Source organism: Myotis myotis, unplaced genomic scaffold (genome assembly GCF_014108235.1).
Source record: "Myotis myotis isolate mMyoMyo1 unplaced genomic scaffold, mMyoMyo1.p scaffold_m19_p_5, whole genome shotgun sequence".
Taxonomy (NCBI): Eukaryota; Metazoa; Chordata; class Mammalia; order Chiroptera; family Vespertilionidae; genus Myotis; species Myotis myotis.
In genome coordinates, this window is record NW_023416357.1 from 44,936,272 (window position 1) to 44,961,674 (window position 25,403).

Below are 25,403 nucleotides of genomic sequence, written 5' to 3' on the forward strand. Positions count from 1 at the left end.
TTCCAGTGCTATCAGAATTGAGAGTTGAGCAGTTAATTGAAGAAGTTGATTAAAGGTAAAGTTATCAAAAATAATACATGCAAAAAAATTTATGGATAAGCAAGGAACTTGATATAAAAGAAAATGCTAAGAAACATTTAAATTACCTTCTTAATGTTTATATGCTACAGAAGAGTAGAATTTATACATTTCTGTAAAGATTCATTTATGCCAATAATGTTCTTTTTTTCTTTATTCTGATGAATCTTTTATTAAATTGAAAAAGGATATTACTTTTATGTTAAAAATACATGCATACTTAAAACATTTTATTTCAACTTAAAGCATATAAAGACATTAATTTGCCAATTTTTTCATATATGACCAAGGCACTTTCTTTGAGTATGGGTACTTGATTGGAATTCATTGTTCATTCTTGATTAAGCTGATCCCAGAATGCATCCTCTAGCTTTTTGGTTTACATGAAAGTTTAACTTTAAATGAAAGAACTTAAGCCACTTTTGCAGCAATCTGAGTACAGAATACTAGATTTGTATGATTTTCCCACTGCCAATTTTCAGTTGAATTGTCCATATCTAGTTCAATAGTAGTATGTTTTTCTAATGAAGATTTACTTTTGTAAAGTCTTTCCAAGGCATTGAATCTTAGAAATAACAGTTGTCTTTGTTTTTAAATTACATTTTATTAGTTTGGTTAGTGTAGCATTTCATTAAAGTATATTTATAATAAAAGAATGTGGTTTGTGAACATACCCTCAGTTGAGGGGAGTAGAGATTGCTTCATGATCAGAATGCTGTAGATATTGGTAATTTTTATAGAGGGAATGGACATTGTGTTGATAAATATGGCAAAGTTGGTTGAATGGAGGTTGGTTATTTTTATGGCTAATCTCCCTTTATTACAATACTAGAGCCCCGGTGCAGGAAATTCATGAACTCAGTGGGCCGGGGGCGGGGAGCCCTCATCCTGGCCTGCACTCTCTTGCAATCCGGGAGCCCCACGATCGATCGCCCCATAGAGGGTGGCCTGGGCCTGCCTCTTTGGGGTGATTGCGGAGCCTCCTCAGATGGATCGCCCTGCTGGCCGGTGGCCTGGGCCTCCCTCTGTGGGTCAATCGTGGGGCGATGGTGGAGCCCCCGACCAATTGCATCGCACCTGCCTTGGCTGGCCTGGCACCAGTGCATGTCATAGCATGGTTGCCTGGATGGTCGTTCTGCTGTTTGGCTGTTCAGTCAATTTGCATATTACACTTTTATTATTATAGATGAGTTCTTATAAAGCAAGAGCTATATATTTTTTCCATTTCTGTATAGCTAATACTTAATTTTTATATTGCAGTTATCATTTAGTATGGAAGAAGATGAATTTCTTGGAGAAAAAACATTCCAGCATTATTGTGCAGAATTCATCAAACATTCACAGCAGATAGGTGATGGTTGGGAATGGAGAACTTCAAAGGTAAGAACAGAAAATTTTATTTCCCATTTTGAAAGAGTTTTTTTTTTTAGTTCTTTTTTTTACCATGTAAACCCTTAGTAATTAAAACTAATGTATGAAGCTAGCTTGATTTAGTAAAGGGCTTAAATTGAAGAATATTTTAAAACAGATGTCCATTGTATTACTTCAACTATATGTACTCATTATAATTAGGCTAATGAAGTATTATCTAGAAAAGTCTTTAGGTGACTTGCTTTAATTTAATAGATAAGAATGCTTAGCATATTAATTATCCGAATATAAACAGATGCTTCTGTGGTGCTTCAAACCATTTGTTTACACTATTAATTTTCTTAGGAAACTGTTTTTGTCCAGAGAATGAAAAGATAATCCTGAAACCAAACCACAGTCAATCACAAAATCTGAAATATTGAAGGCTGTGCTAATTAGGATATTTTTTTGTTTTGTTTCTTTATTTTTATTGATAAATTGGGAATTTTTTAATAGTATAAACACATTTCAAAACATTCTTTTGGTTCTATTCAATAATAGTCAAAAGGGCTATATACACATTCACTTTCACACATATATTTAGTAAGGTTCTCTGTCAAAAGCTTTTTCAATTCCTTGAAAGCCCTTTCTTAGAGAATAGGTTTTCTCTACTTGACACCTTATCTGATTCCTGAAAAAGTGATGAATCTCGATTCTCTGCAGAATGGCTGTGTTTCCTATCTGCAGTCTGAGAAACATGAACTGTTTTAAGCTGATTTCTATGATTCAGAACTAAGCCAGGGGAGTGCAGGTCTTGATTTGGTCTAGAGTATCACTGGGAAGAGAAGCCATAATTCCTTCTTGGGTTATATGTCAGCTCAGTTTTGACAGGGTGGCTCATGGAATGGTTCAGAGAGTCCAACTCCACTATCTCAGTTAGGGACAGGACAGTCCACACACCCCTAGGGCATCTCCCGCTCTAGGATAACATGACCTTACTGACACCCTTTATTAATTTTTGTTCCTATTTTATAATTTTGTTTGCTATTGTATTCGTATTTTTATTCATATTACTAGAGGCCTGGTGCATGAAATTCATGCACAGGAGGGGGGTTCCCTCAGCCCGGCCTACAACCTCTCACAATCTGGGACCTCTGGCTCCTAACCGCTCACCTGCCTGTCTGATTGCCCCTAATCACTCTGCCTGCCTGTCTGATTGCCCCTAACCACTCTGCCTGCCTGCCTGATTGCCCCTAACCACTCTGCCTGCCTGATTGCTCCTAACCGCCTCTGCCTACCTGCCTGCTTGCCTCTAACCACTCTTCCTGCCTGCCTCATTACCCCTAACTGCTCGCCTGCCTGCCTAATCACCCCTAACCACTCTGCCTGCCTGCCTAATCACCCCTAACCACTCTGCCTGTCTGATTGCCCCTAACTACTCACCTGCCTGTCTGATCGCCCCTAACCACTCTGCCTGCCTGCCTAATCACCCCTAACCACTCTGCCTGTCTGATTGCCCCTAACCACTCACCTGCCTATCTGATCGCCCCTGACCACTCTGCTTGCCTGCCTGATCGCCCCTAACCACTCACCTGCCTGCCTGATCACCCCTAACTGCCTCTGCCTGCCTGCCTGATTGCCCCTAACTGCTTACCTATCTGCCTGATCGCCCCTAACCACCTCTTCCTCGGCCCCTGCCTCTGTGGCTTAGTCTGTAAGGACTTCCGGAATGACATTTGGAAGGTCGTTCGGCTGTCTGATCTAATTAGCATCTTACCCTTTTATTACTATAGATTTCTTCGATAATTATTATTGACATACTAGGGGCCCAGTGCATGAATTTGTGCACCTTGAAGGAACTGTGGGCCACGAGGCTATGGTGGGCACAGGGCGGGTCTCGGCCCATCTTCCGCACCCCTGCCTGGTCCCTCCCACCATGGCCCCTGGTTCCCTGTCTGCCTGCAGCCCCGTTCCTGCTGCCACTGCTCCCACATGCTGACAGCACCGGCCCTGCTCACACCCACTGATGGAGCAGTTGGAGCTGGCCCCAGCAGCGGGTGCAAGCGGGGCCGACACTGTCATTGGGTACGAGTGGTGGCTGCTGCCCTGATTGCCCCTTAGGAGCAGTGGGAGGTGGATAAGCCCTCAAGGGCAATCAGGGCCAGCAGCCTCTGCTCGCACCTGCTGATGGTGCTGAGTGATCAGTGCTGGCGCCGGGCACCGGCAGCGGGTGCGGGTGGGGCAGGTGCCGGCAGCAGGTGAGAGTGCCAGGCAGGACCATGGTGTGTGGGAGCAAAGAATTTTCAGAAACCACCAGAGGCTCGCCCTGATGACAGTGACCGGCATCCCACGTTGGTCTGGCGCCCCTGCTCACCTGCTCCACCATCCCGCTGTGGCTGATGCCTGCCATGTACCACACTCTGCCGCCTGCTACCGACGTCCGCCATGTTCCCCGTGTGCCCCTAGTAGTCAGCGCACGTCATAGTGACTGGTTATTTGGTTGTTCAGTTGTTCTGTTGTTCTGTTGCTTGGTCTATTTGCATATTAAGGTTTTATATATAGAGAGAAAAGAACTGCTAATTTTTTAATATTAATTTAGTAACTATTCAATCACTGATTTCATAATGCATAGTCTTCATAATTTTTCAGTGATTTCCCTGTAATCTTATAGGTAGAGTGAGATCATATGCAAGTGAAATTATTTTTACCTTATTTGTAATATTTTTCTCTATTATTTTATGAATTGGTTAAAAAATGTTAATAGTGATAAAAGTTCTCTTTGTCTTCATCCTGATCTTAATATTAATGCTTCTGATATATAATAATTAAATACAATCATTTGTTGTTTATTCATTTAATGAGTAAAGGTTTCAGACCCCTTTTCTTTTTTTCTTTTTAATCTTTATTGTTGAAAGTGTTACATATGTCCCTCTTTTTCCCCCATTGACCCCTTCTAGCCCACCCCCACCCCCAACCCCAGGCCTTCACCACCCTATTGTCTGTGTCCATGGCTTATGCATATGTGCATACAAGTTCTTTGGTTGATCTCTTCCGACCCACCCACCCTGTCTAAAACCCCTTTTGACCTTTAATAATTTGTGTGGTTACTCCTTGGGAACTTTCTCTTTTCACCAGGTTTCCTAAAAAAAGAATTTTTCTTTTATCTTAAGCTAGAGACAGAATGATATAGATTCCTGTTACCATTTCTGTGACCTAGCAGAATGAGGAAGAGGAAGGTTAGGGAGGGAGCTGGGACTAGACTGCATTTGTGTGTGTGTATGTGTTGAGGGGATCTCCTGGAGGGAAATTATATCTGTCAGTAGCTTCTTCACTAAATTTGTTGAAACTAGTTCCTCATGAACCAGTTTCCAGGATTTGTTTATATTCTTGTTTTGGCCTCTGCTTCAAGGATGGGGATGGCTATGTATAACTTCTTGTTTGCTGCCACTGTCTGCTAAGTTAGGAAAATTTCCTACCCTTTGGGGTACGAATTGCACTTTTAATTAAGGATTGTTCTTTTTAATGGGGGGTGAGCCCATAGATAGCATCAAAACAAAACAAAACGCTGTTGAGAGAAGATCTCTGTGGCCTTAAGGTAAGGACTGCAAAGTCAAAACTCTACGGAGAGATCAGGCGTGGTAAATAAATGGATGAAGCTGCCAGGGACGTGACAACGTGGACACTGAGAACTGTGGTCTGTGGCTGACCACAGTGCTTGGCCTGTTCCAGGTTGGAAACCTGGACCCTTGGGTACCAGACCTTCCAAAAAAAAGTAAAAGGATTTGGGGGGAGAAATTTCTAAAATTTTAAATGTTGACAAATAATTAAAAAAGATATTTTAAAAACACAGTGAGGACCAAACCCAACATGCCAGTAGTGCACAATAATGGAGGCTAATAATGCATAATAAGGAGGGCTATTTTTTTAATAGAAGTTGATGACTTCTATTAAAAAAATAGTCATCAACCTCTATTAAAAAAATAGCTGTATAGCCCTAACTGGTTTGGCTCAGTGGATAGAGCGTCAGCCTGTGGACTCAAGGGTCCCAGGTTCGATTCCGGTCAAGGGCATGCATGCACCTTGGTTGTGGGCACATCCCCTGTAGGGAGTGTGCAGGAGGCAGCTGATTGATGTTTCCCTCTCATCGATGTTTCTAACTCTCTATCCCTCTCCCTTCCTCTCTTTAAAAAATCAATAAAATATATTTAAAAAATAGCTGTATGGAAGTACAATTGGAAAACATTTAAATTATATAATGAATAAGTTTTGACATATGTGTAGACCTTTGAACCTTAAACACAGTCAAGAAAGTGAATATATTCATCACCCGCAAAAGGTCCCTTGTACACTTTTGTAGTCCCTCCATCTGCCCTTGGAAGTTATTTTTAAAAAGAATCTTGTTTATCCCGATATATAGAGGCTCCTTTAAAGAGTACACATATTACTACTCACATTCACGTTTGTTCATAAATCACTTTGGCAATATTCATTTTATTTTTTAATATTGAAAGAATTGCAACAATATTTAGAGAACTGGTATAATTCAACTTTATAGATAAGACAAAACATCATTTTTCCCCTGCAAAGTTGATAAGAAAAACAGAGTGAATTAATGAAACATGTAATAATTTTAAAAAAGTATAAAGAAAGCAGTTTCTAAATGTAGCCAAAACAGTTCTAATTTTTATATCTGGAGGCATGCAGAATGGGAGAAGACTTCCAAGTCATTATTTGTCAGTGGGGCTTGATGCTGTTGGCATTTGGGCAGGACAGTTCTTGTTCCTTTACCCCCAGCATTTCCAAACTCTTTAGGTAGGTGGTATACTCGCACTGAGAGCTATTGTTTAACATGATGGTCTGTCTGAAATGAATGATTTTGGTTAAGAGCATTGGCTTCAGAGTTAGGTGTACCTGGATACAAATCCCTGTTCTAACATTTACTAGCTAGATATTGCACAAATTTCTTAATGTCTCCAAACTTCATTTTTTTATCTATAAAACTAGAGGCCCAGTGCACGGATTTGTGCACATTGAAAGGAAATTAATTACAAGGTGACTGGGAGAGATGGGCCAGACACACCCTGGAGCCAACCTCCTGTAGTCCCTTCCCTGGCCAGCCGCACCTGGGGTGGCGTCGGGGCTCAGAGGGCATCTGTGGAGTGAGGGGTCCCTCCTTCAAGTGGGGTCCCTTGGCATGGCCTGTGGGATTGGGCTCCCTCCTCTCTGGTTCTGGTGTGAGTCACCCAAGAACCGCCGCTGCCAAGTCACTGCAGCTCAGCACCTCCTGCATTGAGTATCTGCCCCTGGTGATCAGTACACATCATACCTACTGGCCGGTCGGATGGTCGGATGGTCACTTAGCCTTTCATATATATAGAGGGATACCGATAATACCCACCTAATGATGTTATTGTGTAGGTTAAATGAGATTTGCATTAAAAGAGTTTAGCAAATAACAGTGAATAACAGTGAATGCAATTGTTTGAAACACATTACTTGATCTAATAGAAATAGTGTATAGCCAGAGAAGTATAGGTTCAGAGAGAGAGAGGGAGAGGGAGAGAATGGGTGTTTAAGGGTCACTTGGCAATTCCATTGTCTCAGGACATTCCATGTCTACATCAGATACATAGGAATTTGCTTTATTCTTAAAGACAGATGGAATGAAGAGATTCTACCCATTTTAATGTATTAATGTAATATTGGGTCATCCTCAAAATAGGAGGTTTTAACCTCCTAACTTTAATATATAGATATATAGAAATATATATATATATACTATATTAAAAATCCATGAGTGAGAGAGAGAGAACATGAGAGAGAGAGAACTAGAACAATGTCCAAACCTAACTCATTGAATATCATTGGGAGCATCTAGCACAACAACTCCTTGTTCTGAAAATTGTTAAGTCAGAAATAAATAAATAAATAAAAAGCCTAATTTGATTTCAAAAAGCCTTTTTTTAAGAATTTTATCTGATAAAACATAGAAAAGATGGTAGAATTTTAAAAAACACCACTTTTCAATCCCTAGTGAAATGAATTAGGCAACAATAATCAGTGGATGGAACCATTAAATGAAAGGTTGCAGAGGAGAGCTTGAGCTACCATCACCTGAACCTTGTGCTCAATCTTGGAGTTATTAAAAACAGGGCATCTGGATATTATATGCTTTTTGAAGTTTTATAGCATGAATCACAGAGCATAATCTATGAAGTATTCTTGCCCAAAACGTTGAACCTGAATAGAATCAATTAAGGAACTCAAGTGATGCAGGATCCAGTTAATTGTCACTACAGGAAGCAAATAGAAAAATCTAGAAATCTAAAGGACAACTGACTCAATTTCCTTAAAAAATTAATAGTAAGATAAAGAAGTGAGGAGGAGGAGGACTGCATCTCTATCTAGGATTAAGGACCAGGCCTTTTTTGTTTTTTGTTTTTTCAATATTTTTTTTCTCGCTCAAGATGTTTAAGCATAGCTTCTGACCAATCATTGACCATAAAGCTATGTATAAATGTAATTTTGAGAGACAGAAGCCAGACTCAAAAGAGTACATCATTTTTAGTCATGAGCTGTGTATGCTTAGCTAAGGAACGTGAACTATATCCTGAAATAATGGAGAATCACTATAGGATTTTAACCAGGCTATAATGGATTGGAATTGCATTTTATAAGATTGCTTTGGCAGGATGGAAGGCAGATTGGCAGAAGGCAAGATTACAGACAGAAAGCAGAAATAATGGCCCGAACCAAGACAATGGCAATGGTAAAATAGGGCAGAGGATGCAGAGGGAAGCCAATTGGAGAGATTTTTAAAGGTGAAATAAACTGATAGAATGATCCATTAGGTCTAAGTATTGAGGAGAGAGGAGTAAAAGCCTTCAGGTTTATGGCCTGAGCCAGAAGGATGGTGGAGCCCTTTAGTAAAACAAAGAATTCAACTAATAGGAGGTTGAAAGATGATAAGCTCAGTTTTGATCATGTGGAGCTTGAGGTCAACAGAACTCAAATCTATGAGATTGTTTATATAATTAAACTTTGTGTAAAATCTATTGTTTAGTAAAAAAAAAAATGAGTATATGGAAATGTGGGACTGTAGCAGTCCATAGACCTGGGTTCTTGCTCCAGTCCTCGATCAAATTTGGCCAAGTTCAGTTGTTACGTTGGTGCCTACATTTATTTATTTATTTCAGTTATCTTTATACAGAATGAAGAAAATATGTCTGCTCTATATATACTTATATGAGTGTCATGAGCATAAAAAGATGCTGCAAAACAAGAATACATGCAATTGCTGCTATAGCACTCAATTTGTTTTAGAAATTATAACTAATCCAATATGAACAAAATAAAGCCATAAATATTGAAAAAAGAACCCATATTTTCATATTGTCAGATGACATGGAAAGCACCAAAGAATTATTTTTAAAAGTACTAGAAGTACTAAGACAATTCATTTAGGTAATCAGTTACAAAATATACATAGCAAAATAAATTTTAAAAGTGAACAGGTATTGTGTACATAAAAGAGAAGACAACATTGTAGATATGTAATTTCCCTCCAAATTTATAAATTTAAAAGAACAACCATTGAAATCCCAACTGAGATATATAGCAACACTTGCTTATCTAATTAAGAGTACCTAAAAATGAAAGCTTACATATGAGAGAAATTCAGCAAAACAACCACAATAGTACTAGGTTAGTGTGCTTTTTTCCCATTTTTACAAACATTCATGATCATAATGATGTCTGTAGTTGGAGGCCTTCTCTTAGGCTTTGGAAATAAGCATTTTCTAAGTTCAAGCATAATATTAACTCGTAATAGATCAGAACAGTTAGGCAAATTACTCAAGGAAGAGAGAGAGAGAGAGAAAGAGAGAACATGGCTTCCCAGTCTACAAGATTAGACTGTAATCTGATGGCAACCAAAGAGAGAGTAGTCAGTGATTAAAATTTAAGAAGCCTGGTGGGTATGGCTCAGTGGTTGAGCTTTGACCTATGAGCCAGGAGTCTCAGTTCGATTCCCCAGTGTGGGTATGCAGGAGGCAGCTGATCAATGATTCTCTCCCATCATTGATGTTTCTCTCACTCTCTCACTCTCCCTTCCTCTCTGAAATTAAAAAATATATATATTTTAAAAAAACTTTAAAAAAATAAGTGAAGGAAACATTGTAATGGAGCAGTGTCTATTACACTATTTAAAGAGAGAGATTCTTACCCTACAAATTTTAAACAACTTGGCCTCAATGGTAAGACTGTGCCTACTGCAGAGCAAGATGTATGATGCCACTCTTAGCTTATGCCATTAAATATTTTATCCATGCAACTGCTCATGAGAATTTGTACTCATTCTGTGCTCACACTATTGTGATTTGCCCATCTATAAAACAAAAATGAATCATCAGGATGACAATTCTATTTACAGTTAATATAAATTAATAATTGGATTCTGATATATATCTATGTAGATATCTCCTCTGTCATTGCTTGATGTGGATCTTTCTTTGAGAGACAGCTCCATTCCAGTCTATCTGATACTGAGGGTCAGATTCTGGGCTTGATAAACTCACCAGTGGAAAAAACTTCCTACAAGGCTTTTTGAAAACAGCCTATCAGCCTGTCCCCAAACATTACTGTTAGGCAGGAATGTGCTTTTAGTTGTTAAAAGTACATAATTACTATCATTATTTAAATTTTAATGTATAAATTTATAAAGTATTATAGCTTTCCTTTCTCTGATACTCTTGATAATCTTTAAAAATGGCATTAAAATATTTAATTTACAAGTGATACAACCTGTTCTTCTTGTGATGATTGCTTAAGATTTGCATATGTATAAGACAAATCATATCATAACACAATAAATTATGAATGAAAAATCTAGTGTAACTGACTATGACTCAATATTTATTACAAAAACACAGCATGCTGCTCTAAGTGCATTTTTCTCCTAATCTCCAAAGGTAAACTAAAAAAACAAAACCAAAAGAAAAACAACAAAACTACTTTAGTCTAATCAAGAGACTATATGAATACAATATATTTAATCTTTATCTAGTGACGTTTGGGTCCAGAAATGATATTTCATTAGCTCACAGTAGATAGCTTAAACAAATATAGCATTATTCAAAAAATAATAGCAGCAACATACAGCCTCTCTAAAAAGGATTACTAATACAGGAATATGTAAAAAAAATTTAAATAAGCTAAAGGAGAAAGAATAAAAATTAAAGAAAAATTAAATATTTCAAACCACCAAATGTATTTATCACTCACATAAAGCAACATTATACTTAAGAAACCAGTGGGAAATGTCTATTGCTTTTAGTAAACCTTAAAATCATCACTACATTTTAGCAAAGAAACTAAGCATACTGTGTACATAGAAGTAAAAAAAAAAATTAAGTAAATATTTAGTATTCACTTTTGAAATAAAACTCATTACTTTCAACAACTCAATGTATAATTACTGCCAAAGTGAATGGGTAAAGTAACATAACTGTATTTAACATATTAATTCCATTATTCACTCTCAATTCCGTTATGTACATTCAAAATTCAGACAGGTTTCTTCTAGTCTGCCCTGCCATGTCCTCTCTGCATGTGCCACCTCACTGTCGGCCCAGGATATGAGGACAGTATGGTTTCCCCACTGCATGTGGGTGGAAGACAGCCAGGGCTGTTTGCAGAGTTGAAGCCTCTCTGTGGATCTCTCACTTCCAGGATCTCACTGTTAAGTTTCTGGTTTTGTTGCTGGTCTGTTGCTAGACCCAACAGAAATGGCCTCCTCAGACTTGCTACTGGCACTGCTGCTGGACAGCATATTTTCACGTTGGGCTCCAGATCAATTGGGCCTCTCTGGCCATGACGGAGTCCCAGCCTGTGGTCCAGGGAGAGCCCCCACCCCGACCACCAGGGAAGGATGGCAGTGGCCCAGTCAGCAGAGCCACAGACTCTCACTGTTCGTACCCGAATTTCAACAGTGTTTTATGAATAAGTGCTTCTTAATATGCTATTTGACTTTGGTAGATTGCCAGATCCCTGAAATGGTTGTTTTTTGGAGAGGAAGATTTAAAGTCCTTCCTATTAAAGCCACATAATGATTTTAATTTGTATTTTGCTGAAAACTAGTTTATTTGTGTACCTTTTAATATGTTTATTATTTAGTGGGAACCTTGATTTGAATGATTGAGTCTTTTGCCCATAATCACTACATATTTTTTGAAGATTAAATTTATCCTTCAGATAGGCAACCCTGACCCAAGTTTGGCTAAGATGCTCCTCCTCTGTATGTCTATAAAACTGACTGCACAATTCTATATAGTGATTATCTGTATTCTTACTTGTCTGATTCCTCATAATAGTCTGAAAGCTCCTTTACTGCAGGGAATTTTATTTCTATATCCTTGCTTTTAAGTCCTTGGTGCTTAGCATAGTGAGCCCTCTATATGCATTTGCTTAATTGAATTAAAATTATATAAACTTCAAGGAGTTCTGGAAGGCTTTTTATTTTTATAAATACATTTTATTGTATTTTATTTCATTGTATAATATATTGTTTGAAATAAGTGGGTCATTAACTAGTTTGTAAAAACCTAGTTGTTATAGAAAAATTTTCTTTAAATAGTAAAATTCCTTTTTAGTGGAATGACCTGATGGGTCCAATATTATTACATAATTCCACCAGTAACCTCTAAATTCATTGCTACTACTATTAAATTCATTGGTAACTTTGATCTTTTAGCCATATTTGACAGGATTGACCTTTTTTTAAAAAAAAAAAAATTATATATATACTTCCTTCATTTGGTGTCCTCATTCTCTTAGTTTACCGCCTATATTACTCTTTACTCCTTTTTAGTCCTTTTGCTGTTTTATTCGCCCTTCCCCCCTCCCCCCAGCCTCATAATACTGGTGCTCAGGCTGTCCTATGTCTTATTTTCTTCTCTAGCTTTTTTTAGGACTGTGGTGTCATCATTTAAATTCTATCAAATGCCAATTACTCCCAATTGTATATCCCCTGCCCAGACTTCTCTCTTGAATTCCAGACTCATAAGGTCAAGTTCTTATTTGACATTTCTACTTTGATGTTCCCACTTAGATCCTAAAGTCAACAAGTCCAAAATTAAACTCCTAATCTCCCCCCTCCCAAAGATGCTGCTCACCCAACTCCATCCAAATTAACCTTCTCCTCTCAATAGACAGAGAAACTCTGTTTTTCCAGTTGTTCAAGCTATTGGAGTTATCCTTAACTTCTCTATTTATCTCACACCTTACACCCAATCCATTCAGACATCCTGTTTCCTCCACCTCATAATATCCAGAATCAGACAATTTTTCATCATTTCCCTTGCTTCCACCCTGGTGCAAACCATCATCAATTCTTACTTCACCTTCAGTTTCCTTTCATTTCCCTCACAACTGACCATGCATACTGACTTCCTTGCTGTTCTTCAAACATACCAGACAAACACTGCTGCCAGGGGGCCTCTGAATTGGCTGGCCTCTCTGCTGTCTAGAACAGTCTTCTTCCTGATATGACTAACCCCTCTTTTCCTCCCCATATCCTTCATGTGTTTGCTCATATGTCACCTTCATATTGGGGTCTTCTGACCATCCTATTCAGCATTTCTAGCCTCACTACATCTTATGTTCCTCACACTACTATTCATCTCTAAGATGCTCTTTAATTTACTTATTTATTCTGTTTATTTCTTACTGTCTCTTTTTTTCCTTCTCAATCTATAAGGACAAGTATTTTTTTTTTTCAATCCTCACTCAATGATATGTTCTCATGGATTTTTAGAAAGGGAGGGAGGGAGGGAGGGAGGAAAGGAGGGAGGGAGGGAGGAAAACATTGATCAGTTGCCTCACATACACTTCTTGACTGGGACTTGAACCTGCAACCTAGGTATGTGCCTTGACGGGGAATTGAACCAGCAAACTTTTGTTGCATGGCATGATGCTCCAACCAACTGAGCCACCCAGCTAGGGCTTATTTTGTTTATTGATATGCCCAAAGTAACTAGAATATCACTGGGTATAAGGTAGGTACACAAATATTTGTTACATGAATGACTGAATATCTGATTTTTTTCAGAAAAAAATTCACAATTTTTCTGGAGAATTTTATTGAACAAAAACTTTTATTTGGAAAAATATGAGAAAATTTTTTAAAACTCAGTGTTCCTCTTCTATCCCTTAATTAATGAGCTAGGATTTATGAAAACACCATAAAATTTACATAAAAAGTTAATAAGTAACATTCAAATAACCTCTTCAGGGCAGTCTTTTTAATAAAACTGGTATTTCTGTAAAAATGGAATTTTTCTATAATGATATGCGGTATAGTAGAATTTAATGCAGACTTTAGATTTTAAAATAACCATGTAACAGCGTGTTGAGTGGGACCTTTTTATCTTGTTCCAGAATTTCAGCTAAAGCCCCAAGCTGGAGACAAAAGGCTCTAAGTAACTACTTTTCTATATTTGGATTGCTATGAATAATCTAGTAGCCACTGGGGCCAGCAACCTGCCTGCAGAGAGGAGACTGTTCTGAGGAACCATTCCTGAAGGACTGGGATCCTTCACCCCACCCCAATATGAGAATAAGACTCAACAGAGAAGTGCAGAGTTTGTAATGAGAAACTATTCCCTCTCCCGCCCCCCAAAGCCTCCCTTCCTTCTCCAAAGAAGCAATTGTAAAGAGTATAGGGTGCCTTCAAGTCAGCAGGGAGGTCATTTCATTGCCTAGTTGAGCATTTGTTTAGCACTGGACTTGCTGATCTGCCCTTTCTGCTGGAGCAGGACTAGACTAAACGAAGTTGAGAGTGATATTGGGGGCAGAGGACACTGTTTAATCTATTTAATACTCTCATTTCAGAGAGTAGCTAGGTGTGACCTATTTTTCCATTGTCCTTTTCAAGAAGGCTGTTAGCCAAGAGGTAAAGGGACCTCGGTAGTCATAGAGGGTGGATGTTGACTGCATAGACCAGGTAAATAAATATTCCAGGAGTGTACTAACTGCAGGATCCTCTGAAGAGCCCTTGAGATCACTCTAGGAGGGAGCTGGCAGCTGCATGCTTGCCAGATGCAGGGACATTGATGCCTGGTCCATGTGAGCCAGAGAAGCAACAGCAAACAAAGAGAAGACTATGACTGCACCCTGTTAAGCGACGGGATGACCCTCCTTCCCACTTTCAGTTCTCAAGTCATTACTGGAAAACGTAGTGAGTGACAGGAAGTTTTCCTGAGCAAGGCCATGCTTCATTTCTCCATTCCAAACTGCAGAGAGTGGGGGTTGGATACAGGGAGGAAAGAGCTTCAAGTTGATTTTGAGTCTAAAGTCTTAAAAATAACAACAATAATAAGATGGAGTCTTAATTATCTGAAGGATAGAGTTCTAATAACTTACAGCATCTAAAAAGCTATAGACTGGAATCCGCTTGTTGTTTAAGGATCAGTTAGGTATTGCTGCATAATAAACCATTACAAAACTTTGTGGTTTGACACCAACAACCATTTAATTCTCAGAAGCCTACAAATTGGCTGGACCCATTCTGCTGATCTGTGACAGGCTCGGTTGATGCCTGCAGGGCTTGCTTATGCATCTACAACTGGCTGAGGGTTGTCTGGGAGCTGGCTGGACTAAGATGGCCTCAGCTGGGATGATCTGGCTTGGTTCTGTATTCCAGCAGGCTGGCCTGAGCATGTTCTCATGGAGGTGGCAAGGGTCCAAAGAAAGAAGGTAGGAATACTCAAGCACTTCTTGGGACCTCTACTTGAGTTTTTCATAGGGGCCAAGCTCAGAATCAGTGTGTGAAGGTACTACCAAAAGGAATATAGGGGAAAACCTGAGGTCATTAATGCACGCTGTCTGCCACACTTAACCATGTGCGCAAGGATTCCACACAGGAGAGTTAAGTGCAGTTACTGGAAAAAATAAAACCATTTCATAGTTATACTCTGAGGAATAGAGACCCCTGAGCCAACAGGTTACCACTGACTTGGACGACATAGGCTCCTGAGAGAGATGGTTTCTCCTATGTGTTCTTTTCAATGTACGAATTTAACAGACGTCATTTTTTAAATGATCCTGCTGTTTTAATTTGGGGGTCACACTGAATTTGAATATATATCATCTATATAATAAGAAGATAATATCTAAATTTAATGTTTTAGGAGAAAGCTGTATATTTAAAATGTATGGGATTTGGAGATGAATGCCAGGAAATATAATAAGGAAAGTTGCAAGTGGATGCCTCTGGGTAGGCCGAGCAGAGTATGGAAAAGGATAAGAAAGGGGCTGCTGATTTTGGGTATATATATATATATATACACACATATATATGCATTTTAGTGGCATTTGACTTTTTAAATTATGTGCTATATTACTGTGATTAAAATGAGTAATTGTTTTGTTGTTGTTTTTTTAAAGGGGAGTCTAAATCAAAGCACCATTGCTGTTATTTATATATAATATCTCATTTAATTTGGTTTATACAGTATCCCTATGATTTAGCTATTATTATTTCTAATTCAGATAAGGCATGTAGGCTGAGAGAAAGTAAGTGACTTGTCCAAGGTTACAGTCTTTATGTAAGAGGCAGGGTCAAGACTGAAATCGAGATGTGTCTGCTTCCAAAAACTACCATCTTAACACCTAACCTATAGTTTAATATTGAATTCATCCATTTAGTTAGAAGCTGAAATTTAACCTGCTGTATTCCAGAGGCCCACACTGTGATGTAGCCAACACAATGGAACTGGGACATGTGTATTTCTTCCCTGACTAAGTAACTAAGAAATTTTAGTTACTTATCAGCATCTAGTCTTGAAATAGAAAATTGGAAATTGAGTAAGTTCTTCCAGTGGGAGATGATGAATATTCAGCGTGTTTAAAATTACTTTAAGGGAAAACATGTTTATTTTTATTTAATACTTTGCACAGTATATTAGATGCTTAGATTTCAGATATTAGATATAATAACACATATATTTAGACTTTTCTATAAAAGTATACTTATAGTTTCAGGAAAACATTTATAATTAAGCATCTGATTAAGAACTGACCTGTTTTCATGAAATTTTCAAGTTATCAATATCCAGCTGTATTATTTTTCTATATTAGATGTTACATTTGATAAAAAACTTCATATGCTAATTGCCTTTAACAGCTACTGTAGATATTTATTGCAAAATGCCATTAAAAGACAGATTTAATATATTAGTTTAGTATACATGGTGATTTAAAGATTAGAATATGTTAAATAAACTGTGTCAGAAATTATAAATAAATTGAAATGAGTAAAATTATCCTTAAATTGCTAGACAAGTCTTCACATTTAATGTTACATTAATGAGTTTTGTACAGAGACTGTTTAGAATGAAATCCTTTTTTCATCAGATGTTGCACATATGCTTTCACTGTTTGTTTTTCTTCAAAGTAAAACTTAATGAAACAGCTAATAAAACCCAATTTTACTCCTGATTTTTGAAAGAAAGAAGCCCTTGAAGTGCTCCCACTGTTTATTCTTTTGCACTGGTTTTTGCTACTTTTCAGCATGTAAATTTTCCAGTAATGGAAAACAGTCAAAGCCATAAACCTTTTCTTCCAAGGCTTAGAAACCAGTGTTTATTTCTTATTTGTAAAGCGATTGCACAAGGGAGGCATGCTTTGCACACATACCGAGAAGTGTGTTCTCAGATCTTCCTGTTCACCTCCTGCTGGCTTCAGGAGGGTGTAGTTCGTGTGCATTTAAATGGATCTTTATTATGTAAATAATCAAGTACCAGAATAGGGGTTTTAACTACCCTAAAAAAATGAGAGATTTCAAAGTGAAGGGCATATATGAGACTCCTGGATCTTGTTACTCTCATAAACCTGAAGGTGTATTAGATTGGTGAATAGCTTATGAAAAAGGATCAACTTCTATGAATTAGAAATCTATAGATGGCAGATGTGTATGTATCCCATGTGACTTTTTCACTCACCATAGCATATGCTATTCTATATTTTCCTGCTTCTTTTTGGAGGGGATTGACTCTGTTGACAGACTGGAGGTGGGTATTTGTGTTGAGATGAGAGAGGCAGAACCACTCAAAATGTGGCCTGGTCCTAGAATGGTACCAGTGCAAGGAAATAAGTACAGAAATTGAAAATGAATGCTAAGAAACTTGTAAGTAATTCGACAGAGTAATTTTATATCTGTCAAATACAATTTTAAAAATTGGTACTGAATATGGGGGAAGCTATGCATGTTGGGAGAAGAGATGGTATATGGGAACTCTCTGGGCCTTTCTCTCAGCTTTACTGGGAACCTAAAACTGCTCTAAAAAATAAGTTTCTTTAATTTTTTAAAGTTGGGGCTTGTATTTTGTATGTTTTGAATTTTTATTTTTTTCTAGCAATTCATTTTTAGTGTTTTCCCCCCCCATAAAAGTATGTGTATAACAGATTGGAAATAAAAATCCTGATCTTTTACCACAGATGGTTTGAAAAGCATTTGGTTTAGGATGAGATTTTGAAATGTTGATTTATGTCCCTTTACCCCAATACATTAGATATTAAAATTTGAATAACGAGAAAAGATCATAATTTATAATTCTAGTGCCCTAACAAGACAATTTAATACATTGACTAGTTAATGAGGTAAGGATCTGGACAGTAGAACCTGAAGTGGAGAGATTCTGTGTTTCCCATTACAGGCAGGCCCATATGCTCTAGTGACCACTGAATGGGAGTTGGTGTTGACATTCTCATAAGAAAATCAGAAAAGCGTGACTAAATGGAGGTGGGCTATTGCCAAACTGAGATTTTTAAAAATTAGGGCAGTGTTTTAAGTGGAGGAGAAGAGAAAGCTGAATTATGTTCCTTGGGGCAATTTGGAAGGGCTAGGAGTTTTGGACTACAGTAGGACAGTATGTGGGCCTTGACAACAAAGCAGAGGTAGAAATGGGGGCGCATCAATGACAAGTTGCATTTACTTCTGTTTTATTTAGTGCATCTCAGTGCTACTAAAAACCACTACAAGGCATGCCTCTTTGGTATGCATTTTATTCATTGCTGATACTTGGACCAGCAATCAGAACATAAAGTTGAGATTTATGTGTTATGTAACCTTGAGTAATAAAAGCGTTCACGAGTCATGGAAATAGAGGTTTAGACTTAGAAGGTCATATAATTCACCTTGTTCAGGATACTGCTTCTCTTAAGCCTGCTCATGATGCATTCACGTTTTCTTAGCCATGCTGTGAGTTCTGCTCATGAGGGTGGAATATGCTGAAAGGGAGATACTGTGCATAGCATTTAAGAAGTAGAAGTTCCAAGCCCTGGTTGAGCTAGGATGAGACTTACCCAGAGGATTGTCCAAGAATATCCTAATCTTGGAAGAGAGAAAAAAGCTGATTAGGGGGAAAGCTGGAAGTTGAATACTAGATCAGAGCTTCCTAATTGCTATCCAGGTCATATTGCTATGCCGTGAATAGGCTATAGGTGAGTTCAAGATACCAATGGTTACAGTTAATTAACAGTGTACTGAATAGCCATTCAGGAATATATAGTAGCAGACATGATATTTTAGCACTATTTGAATGGCTCCCTATATAAACTCTCTAAATTTACTATTTATTTTGGCAGCACCTTGGCCAAGAAGTTCTCTGTAGTAGCCATACCACTAAGCATCTACCCTTGTGTGTCTAATTACATACTTGTAATATCTTGTCATGAGTAAATGTTTTTTAATTTTTAAAATTTTGTAATATATATATTATGTTATATGTAAAACATAAAATGTATCATTTAACCTTTTAAATTAAATATTTTTTAAAATAATGATAAAAAATACATGACAAAATTTGCCATATTTACTCATTCTTTAGTGGTTCTGTTTAGCATTACACTTCAGTAGTATTAAGTACATTCACATTATTATACAGCCATCACCAGCATCTTTCTCCAGAACGTTTTCATCTTACTAAACTGGAACTCTTTAACCATGAGACAACTTCTTTGCCCCCTTCCTCCAATTCCCATGCAACCACCATTCTACTTTCTGTTCCTATGAACTTGACTACCCTAGGTACCTCATATAATATTTTTTTCTAACCATAATATTTCACTTAGCATAATGTCTTCAAGGTTTATCATATTGTAGCACATCAGGACTTCCTTCCTTTTTAAGGGTGAATAATATTCCATTATGTATATATCTGATTTATTTTACTCACTTATTCATTTTTTATGGATATTTGGATTGCTGCCAGCTTTTAAATTTTTGTTTCTTAATGTGTGTAAAATATTTGTATTTTAATTTCAATTTTGTTTGCTATTTTCATTATCATCATCATTATTTTACCATTTTCCTGACTTAGAACTTATACGTGATTATTTTTATTACTTTCATTACCATTTTCTGATATTGTGCTGTGAAATAAAACATTGATTTTGTTACTTCTTGATTTATGTACTTAGTTTCTGCTTTTGTGTTAACAATTAACCAAAGTCATATTATTGACAGAATTTTGCAGTGAATTATTATTTTTGAAAATTAAAAAATATGTATTTTTAGAAATCAAGTAATAATTGAATATACTTTAATGAAGTTGACTCATTAAAAAGCTTTCTAGCTTCAGAAGATAGATTTGTCAAAATGTTTTTAATCATACTTCAGTGTATACATTATATATATTTTGTGGTTATTTCAAAGTTTTAATTTTTGAAATAAACAGAAAAAAATCAATGGTTAATTGTTTGAATTTTCATGAAACTTGTTTTTAAAATATTTCAGTGACCACAGAAGATTACCCACTCATGTAATAGATTTTATGTAGTTTTAAAAGCCTATAGGATCCATTATAGGATCCATTATTTATATTTTTAAATGATTTAAATTTTACAGATATTGTACTTACTTTTTGATCTTAATGGATAATTTTTCATTAAAGCTGGAAAGCCATCAGTTTTACAGACCAACACAGTATCAAAAAAATTGAAGTCACTAGTTAGGTAATGAAATGAGAATCATTTCAAACTTGGATGTGTGTCTTCAGTAACTTTTTTTCTCTCAGCCTAAAATAGCCTTACTGGCAGGAAAAGTTATCAGATGAAGACAAGGTACTGAGCAAACTGCACTGGCACCTCACCACAAAAACTCATTCTGGGCAGGAACATTTTTAAGTTTTGCAAAAGCAACAGAAAAAAAAAAAACCACCCAAAGCTCTTTTTTGAGATTGGTTCCAACAATAAGCTTTTCAGTTTATTTAGATTAAACTAAATAGACTGGTTATAAGTTCACAGCATTAAAAGCTGAAGCTGGACTGCCTCACACAAGGATGGAAGCCCTCATTTTACCTGCCACTCTAGGAAGAGAGGCCAATCAAACAGAAGAGATGGAAAAGGAGTCACACCCAAATATTCCTTCTAAACATATTGATGATGTGTCAGATGACATAAAGACAACATTAATCCAGATTATTATATCAAACAGGTATTTCAGATTGATGAATCCGCTCACATTAGAAACTGCCAAATTCCAGCATGGTTAGAATTCCTAAAGAGAAATGCTGGGAAGAATGTCAGTTCTCTGTAGAGAAGTACTAACACAAATTATGGGGGATGAAATATTGAAGGTGGCAAATGCGTACTTTGAAACGAATAGGTACTATGGAAACAGGCTTGAATTTGAATGCTGATCGAGTGACTGCAATGGAGTGGATGTGTAACAGCTGCCTATCAAGGGTTGTTGTGAAAACACTGAGATTCAAATAATACGCTGTTTTATTCACAGAGAAATGGTTCTGTAAAACTTTGCCTGTATGTGAGTTCCACACAGTCTGATGTATCTAAATGGAGAATCTAATATAACCGAAGCTGTTTCACTCACATCTGTTTTTCAGCTTCATGTGTAGAAATGGGATTGGAATACAACTTTCCACTGTTTCAGACTGAAAAGCTGTAGAGGTCTAAAGAGAGTTTTGTCAAAAGTTTATGATCTAAAAGGAGAATTAGAACCTTTATGGTAAACAATTCTTACCTTAAAGATTTATTAAAAGGTAATTATTGGCTTGAGAACATGGTGTAATTAGCTGGATGAATGAACCTAACAGAAAATTACCAACCAGTGTATCTACATGTACTGATAAAATTTATGGATTCAGGGCAAAAATTGGGCCCTGGGAATGTAGGGTTAAAAGTATTCACTTGAGGTATTTAGTCTGTGTCACCGTTTGAATAGAAAAAAATGATTATTAAAAAAAGTTAGAGCAAATTTTATACTTAAAAAAAGCCGCGTCTTTGGTCTGAAATGTATGATTTCAGTTCTATTCACAATTTATTCATATTTTCATAAGAAATTTTCACATTACATTTGTTAATGAAAGTAAAATATTTATTTGATTTACTGAATTTTGGGCTTTTGAAGTATAATTTAATTTTAATTATCCATATTCTGGTTAGTGATGAGAAAGGAGTGTCTATCATTTGGAGAAAAGTGATACTCTTCTGTATATAGACAGAAAGATTAGCCTGGGACTCGGGGTAGAAGTGAGGATTGACTGAAATGACTATATAATGTAAAAAAATGTATTTAAGATTTTTTTTCACAAAGTTTCATATAAACACCACCAAATCCCCTCCAATTTACCCCAGTATACTGTTCAAATATGGATTATTATGTGTGGCATGATGTGAAAAGGGTTAGGAAACAGTGGATTGACAATTTGGAGGGCTGAGGCAAGAATGTTAACAGTGACAGGTCCCACATTCAATGACTAAGAAATTTCAGAGAATGGAGGAAAAGCAAGGACTGGGAGAAGGTCAAGTTTCAGGAAATAAACTTATCAGCTGGGCATCTGTGATGGGGTAGAGTGTGCTGTGTCTTATGTCTTACTGCTGTGGGGGAGAAGGACCAGCAGTAGTGGGATGGGTAAGGGTTAGGAGGATGTGGTGAACCAGACTGAGCTGGATTAAGCCAAATAGCTGTTCAGATGGCCTCTGAATTATATAGAGGATTAAAATCCTGGGAAGAAACATAGGTTATCCTAACCTCTTTAACTCATGGGGATTGATCCAAGTAAGTTAACGCTTGAAGAAACCTTTTTTTTTTTTTTTTTTTTTAACAATCATTAGCAATTATTTAGTGTCAGGTTCTATTCTAAGTGTTTTATCTGTATTAACTCTGTTTATAACTTTACACTGGTTGGTAATTGTTGTCATTATTATCCCCACTTTACAGACGAGGTAACTGAGGTCACACATTATTTACGGCAGAGATGGATATGAACTCAGGCAGTCTGTGTGCTTGACTCTATGCCATACTACTTTTCAAGTCCCTGGTCATACTAACTACCCATCTTCTTCTAAACTCCTACCCCTGGTCCCAAGGCAGACTGTTCCTATTGCCTGGGCCTTCTCCTTTGGAGAATGTAGCCTACAATGGATGCTATATACAATAGGACCTCCTTCTGGACTATGACTTGGATGTTGCTGGGCCCCATTCCAATTGCTTGTTTGAGGGAATACAGCCTGATGTTAAACTGTGATAAGAACATTTACTCTGTAGCAGCAAATCATTTATGAGGCTGTGCTTTAGAATATGGTGGCCACTAGCCACATGTGGCTTATTCAAATTGAAAATAAAATTAACTAAAACAAAAAGTTGGTTCCCTAGTTACACTAGCCACGTTTCAAGGCTCCTGCCTACCTTTTTGGGCAGCACAGGGAACATGTCCACCATCGCAGCTGGCTTTATTGTCCAGTAGCATTCTCACTGGCCTTCTTCTCTACGTCCGCTGCATCAGAAGTGAGCACTTATTTCCCATTGGCTTCTAACTCCTCAGGATGCCTTACTTCAGTGGTTGGCCCCATTGATTCTGTCTTTCCTCGTATTGTAAATGGCAGCAATACCAGAAAAGAATAGGTTTTTGTGGTCATTAGGTGCTTTCTCAAACTGTTCTGCATTACTGTTGACCTTGCTCTCCTTACCTTATCCTGACAGTATGACAATGATGTACTGAGTTATAAGAAGTCCCTATATGACAGCCTGTCACACTTTGGATCCTATTGAATTTGAAGGCATCTATAGCTCTTATGGCTTAAAAGTATATATTACTATTAAGCAAGAACTCCAGAATTTGTATAGTTGGATTGTTAAGCCTAATTTTAGAATATTATTTTTATTCATACTATCATCTCATTTTTGCCTATTGTGATTAAGGATTTTTTTAAAAAATTAAATCTTGATTTGATCACCAGATAAGCCATTCTTCTTCTTATTATACCCAACTTTGATAAGCATACCTTTGTAGGTTAGCTAAAAAGAAGTCTTGGCAATCTGATCTCTTATTTCCTTTTGAAAAGGTTACCAGATTAGGATGATGGTATAGAACAGTGGTTCTCAACCTTCCTAATGCCGCGACCCTTTAATACAGTTCCTCATGTTGTGGTGACCCCCAATTTCATTGTTACAAATTGAACATAATTAAAGCATAGTGATTAATCACAAAAACAATATGTAATTATATATGTGTTTTCCGATGGTCTTAGGCGACCCCTTTTGAAAGGGTCCTTTGACCCCTAAAGGGGTTGCGACCCACAGGTTGAGAACCCCTGGTATAGAAGCAGTGAGTTTGATCTCAACCAAATCATTTAGAATGTTTTCCAAGGGCAGGCAATTAGATTAGTAAGGACTACAAAAACAATATCAAATTTGAAAAACTTGAGAACATTTAATCTGGAGAAAAATAGATTATTTTAGATATTCAAATGTGTTCAATGTTGATCAGAAGGAGAATTTATTGTTATCAGAGGAACTTATCGAGGTTCGTTATCTGGGGGACATATATGTAGGCTCCCAAAACCTGGGAGTAGCACCATGTGAGAAGGGGTAACTGCAGCATATTTTCATTCTTTTGCCCACATAGTGAAGTGAGCCAGAAAACACAGTGGGGATTAAACAAAGTAGGGTTAAGTTTTCATTAAAGGCTGTGCCTTGCATTCACCACTCCTGGTTGCCCTGGCAACAAGGCTGCCTTGAATACTAATGACATTATAATGAGAAAAAAACACATGCAAATACAGTAAATAGTAATTAGAGGCAGAGCCATACATGGAGTAGTGAGCTCCACCTTGGGAAGGTCTAGGGAGGAACTGGTGAAGGATTTGTACTGAAGACAAAGAAAGAGGTGATGAAAGGAAGACTTGGGGTTATGCATGAAAGCGTTGAGTCTGCCTACAGCACACTCCAGCATTTGTCTCCTGTAAATACCTGTTGTTTCTTCAAGCAGAATTTAGTCAAAGTCAGAAGCCATGCAATTGTGCAACCACATTGTCTTAAACATTCTACCTGTTGGCATCACTGTCTGGAAAAAGCCTTAGCTGCATTTGCCTTAGGTTTGGAGCAGTGTAGCAGCCTGCTGCTTGGAATGCCCTCTCTGCCCACACTAAGCAGGGCTGGACCTGCTCAGACAAGGTAGCAGGGCCAGAGTGTGTAGCCAAAAGTCATTCTTGATGAAGAAAGAGACTTAATTCTATGTTGCTTCAGACGAGACAGGTAGGAACAATGAGGGAATGTATTTGGTGAATATAAGGTGTAACTGACTAGTAATACATGCTGACTATGTCACTGGAAACGTGTCAGGAGACGCTGGGCGACTGCTTCTCTCTGGTGTGATAAGATTTTTGATTTGCCTGAATGGTTAGACTCAAAGTCTATGAATCTGCACTCAATTTAATTCCTTTCCCTTTATTTCACTTTATTTAGGCTCTTCTGTCTTTTTGTATTTTTATTGCCACGTGTCTGTGTAACTTTCTTGGAAATGGCTAGAAAATGTTATATTGCCTGCTTCATATTATCCCAATTCTTTGATTTATTTTCTTGTGTCAGCTAAATCATAGATCATTGATTAGAAATCTCTAGAAATAGCCATTGAGATTCATAAGCTTGCTATTCTTTTTCCTTTCTCAATTAAAAA

The 25,403-nt window shown here is 37.3% G+C and overlaps 1 protein-coding gene across 10 annotated transcripts in view; it reads left to right on the top strand.

Annotated features, from left to right (window-relative positions):
* ATG10 (autophagy related 10) overlaps positions 1-25,403 on the top strand; it is a 204,946-nt gene that overhangs the window by 13,926 nt on the left and 165,617 nt on the right. For 6 of the 10 annotated variants that reach the window (XM_036309764.1, XM_036309758.1, XM_036309761.1 and 3 more), the window contains exons 2-3: positions 7-55; positions 1,339-1,458. In XM_036309764.1, coding sequence (XP_036165657.1) covers positions 1,351-1,458 — 108 coding nt within the window. In that variant the 5' untranslated portion in view covers positions 7-55; positions 1,339-1,350. Of the gene's footprint in view, positions 1-6; positions 56-1,338; positions 1,459-25,403 lie in introns of those variants that run through there. The other 4 variants (XM_036309767.1, XM_036309760.1, XM_036309765.1 and 1 more) reach the window with 2 other exon arrangements.